General features: G+C 59.9%; 1 protein-coding gene across 1 annotated transcript in view; it reads left to right on the top strand.

The window, feature by feature from the left end:
* PACSIN3 (protein kinase C and casein kinase substrate in neurons 3) overlaps positions 1 to 406 on the top strand; it is a 7,536-nt gene that overhangs the window by 2,717 nt on the left and 4,413 nt on the right. The window contains exon 6 of the mRNA XM_008936453.1: positions 7 to 157. Coding sequence (XP_008934701.1) covers positions 7 to 157 — 151 coding nt within the window. The remainder of the gene's footprint in view (positions 1 to 6; positions 158 to 406) is intronic.

Genomic DNA, 406 nt, shown 5'->3' with positions numbered 1-406 from the left:
AGATGGTGCAGGACCAGACCCGCTACACCCCCCGCTACATGGAGGACATGGAGCAGGTCTTTGAGGGCTGCCAGGAGACGGAACGCAAGCGACTCTGCTTCTTCAAGGAGATGTTCCTGGACCTGCACCAGCACCTCAACCTCTCCACCAGTGAAAGGTACCAGCCCTGGCACGGGAGGGAGTGCTGCCAGCCTGGGGTGCCCTGGGTTCCGGTGAGGGGTGCCCGTTCTGGTGTCTCTGGAAGGGAGCTGCCTGATGCCATCTGCCAGTTCTTGCTCCTTCCACTGTGAAGTGTCTTGGAGCTGGCATCTGGTCCCCTGAGACTGGTCAGGGCTGGTGTCTCTGATCTGGGACAGTGCCAGGCTCCCCAGAGAAGATCCTTTCTGCCTCTGAACCCTTTGTCTTT

The sequence above is a fragment of the Merops nubicus genome, unplaced genomic scaffold, assembly GCF_000691845.1.
Source record: "Merops nubicus isolate BGI_N331 unplaced genomic scaffold, ASM69184v1 scaffold3453, whole genome shotgun sequence".
Taxonomy (NCBI): Eukaryota; Metazoa; Chordata; class Aves; order Coraciiformes; family Meropidae; genus Merops; species Merops nubicus.
This window is presented reverse-complemented; position numbering and strand designations above follow the sequence as displayed.